Source organism: Ailuropoda melanoleuca, unplaced genomic scaffold, assembly GCF_002007445.2.
Source record: "Ailuropoda melanoleuca isolate Jingjing unplaced genomic scaffold, ASM200744v2 unplaced-scaffold70784, whole genome shotgun sequence".
Lineage (NCBI taxonomy): Eukaryota > Metazoa > Chordata > Mammalia > Carnivora > Ursidae > Ailuropoda > Ailuropoda melanoleuca.
Genome location: NW_023245819.1, coordinates 1 through 1,986, shown reverse-complemented (window position 1 = coordinate 1,986; position 1,986 = coordinate 1). Strand labels below are relative to the sequence as shown.

The window sequence follows — 1,986 nt, the reverse complement described above, 5'->3', positions numbered from 1 at the left end:
AGACTGCGGGGGCGGGGGCGCCTGGGCTCTGACCCCCGCGCACGCGCACTGACCCCCGCGCCGTGCCGCGCCGCACCAGCTCCATCATGAACGTGCCCGGGGAGTCGACGCTGCGCCGGGAGTTCCTGCGACTGCAGCAGGAGAACAAGAGCAACTCGGAGGCCCTGAAGCAGCAGCAGCAGCTCCAGCAGCAGCAGCCCCGGGACCCCGAGGCGCACATCAAGCACTTGCTGCACCAGCGCCAGCGCCGCATCGAGGAGCAGAAGGAGGAGCGGCGGCGCGTGGAGGAGGTGGGCGGCCCGGCCCGGGCTGGCTCGCCCTCCCCCACCCTGCCCCGTCCCTGCTTCCGCCCCCCGGCTCGCTGCCCCTGTCGACTCCGCGTGGGGGGTGTCGGGGGCCCTCACTCCCTTCCTGCGCGGAGCCCCTTCCGTTCGTGCCGCCGGTGATCTCAGGTGTCAGGGCGCTGGGGCCCCGCACGCACTCCAGCGGCTTCTTGGGCGTTTGCCCCACACAGCCGTCTGGTCTGATCCGGAAGTCCCTTCTAAAGGTCCTCCTTTTATTTTTGGTTGGTTGGACTTAGATTTGCTGGAAAGTACGGTCTTGTCACTTGGCGTAATTGGAGGCGGGTGGGAGAAATACCTTTTAGTAGTCTTATTTTTAAATAGGGGTGGTTTTTTTTTAAATCACCGATTTAAAAAGCGAGCATCTGTATCCGTACGTACTTAGATGCCCTTATTTCGCGGGATGGATGTGGTGAGGAAAGAGAAGGTATAAATATGGCCTTCAACGTTGGGATTTTTGTTGAAACGATTACATGATTTCAAAGTTGGCGGAGAGCCGGACTTAAGAAGACCGTCTAAGTGCTAGGAGATACCCGGCTGCTGTCCCCAAAGCAGCCCCTGAGCTGAGGCGGAGCGCTAGCCGGGCCCAGAGGGTCGCACCGATTCCTGGCAGCGGACGGACAGAACGTCGTGTGCCGCGGGGTTCCCCTCGCAGGGACGGGCAGGGCACCAGGAGCTCCCGGGTTGGAAGGGCCCCTCGGGCGGCCTCCCCTCTAGTTTGGACACACCTGGCCACACCCGCGCGGCCGCCCTGGGCCCCGCGCTTCTGCACGGGCGCCTGCCGCCCTCTTGTGGCCAGAGCCTGTCCCTGCGGCCCACTCCATGCCACTCCCGGCCGGGATGGGTGTTCGGGGCCAGGGACTGGGTGCCTAGCTATCGGGAACTTTGCTGCCGTGGCTTGGCTGGCTTGGTGGAGGGGTGGACAGAGAAGGCATCCAAGGCGGCCCTCCGGGGGCAGCAGCCGCCGGCGGGACCCCCATGGCTCTGGGACAGGGAGGCTTGCAGGAGCAGGTGGGAGTCGCCCCGTCCCCCAGTAGCCCCAGTGAGAAGACGTGTTTGCACTGTCCAGTAGGGGTCCCCTTCCCAGCAGGCGCCAGCAGCAGGCCGGGCACCCCGTTCCGGGGCTGAGGGTCCAGGGCAGGCGTGAAAGCACGTGTTCCCACCCCCAGCAACAGCGGCGGGAGCGGGAGCAACGGAAGCTGCAGGAGAAGGAGCAGCAGCGGCGAGAGGACATACAGGCCCTGCGGCGGGAGGAGGAGAGGCGGCAGGCCGAGAGGGAGCAGGTACAGCGCCCCCAGCGCACACCGGACTCACCCCTTCCCTGCCTGCCTCCCCTCTGCTCCTGCTGCCTGCCTCCCCTGCGCCCGACGGCCTTCCCTGTCTTTCCCATCCCCTAGATTCCCCCTATCTTTTCCAGCTTCACTCTCTCTCTGTTTTCTCCCACCCTTCAACCCCCACCCTGGCTCCTACCCTCCTCCTGTCTCTGTGCCTTCATTCCCCATCTTTCTGCCCCATCCTTGACTCCTCACCCCTGTACCTGCCTTCGCGGGCGCTCCACCCCGGCTTCCTCCTCATCGCCTGCCCTCCCGGGGCTCATCCCACCCCGTCTGTCCTCTCTCTGATTCTGCCCGCTCTCCTCCTCATC

General features: G+C 65.2%; 1 protein-coding gene across 1 annotated transcript; it reads left to right on the top strand.

The window, feature by feature from the left end:
* Positions 1-46: 46 nt before the first annotated feature.
* Positions 47-1,980, top strand: LOC117800463 (misshapen-like kinase 1). Its single transcript, XM_034653004.1, has 2 exons — positions 47-290; positions 1,511-1,980. Exons 1-2 carry the CDS (start codon positions 87-89, stop codon positions 1,736-1,738), a joined length of 432 nt encoding a protein of 143 aa, XP_034508895.1. The 5' UTR covers positions 47-86; the 3' UTR covers positions 1,739-1,980.
* The last annotated feature ends 6 nt before the right edge of the window (positions 1,981-1,986 follow it).

Coding starts and splice junctions, on each gene's coding strand:
- LOC117800463 (XM_034653004.1), top strand. CDS start 87: ATGAACGTGCCCGGGGAGTCGACGCTGCGCCGGGAGTTCCTGCGACTG. Junction 291..1,510: donor AGCGGCGGCGCGTGGAGGAG/GTGGGCGGCCCG, acceptor TCCCACCCCCAG/CAACAGCGGCGGGAGCGGGA.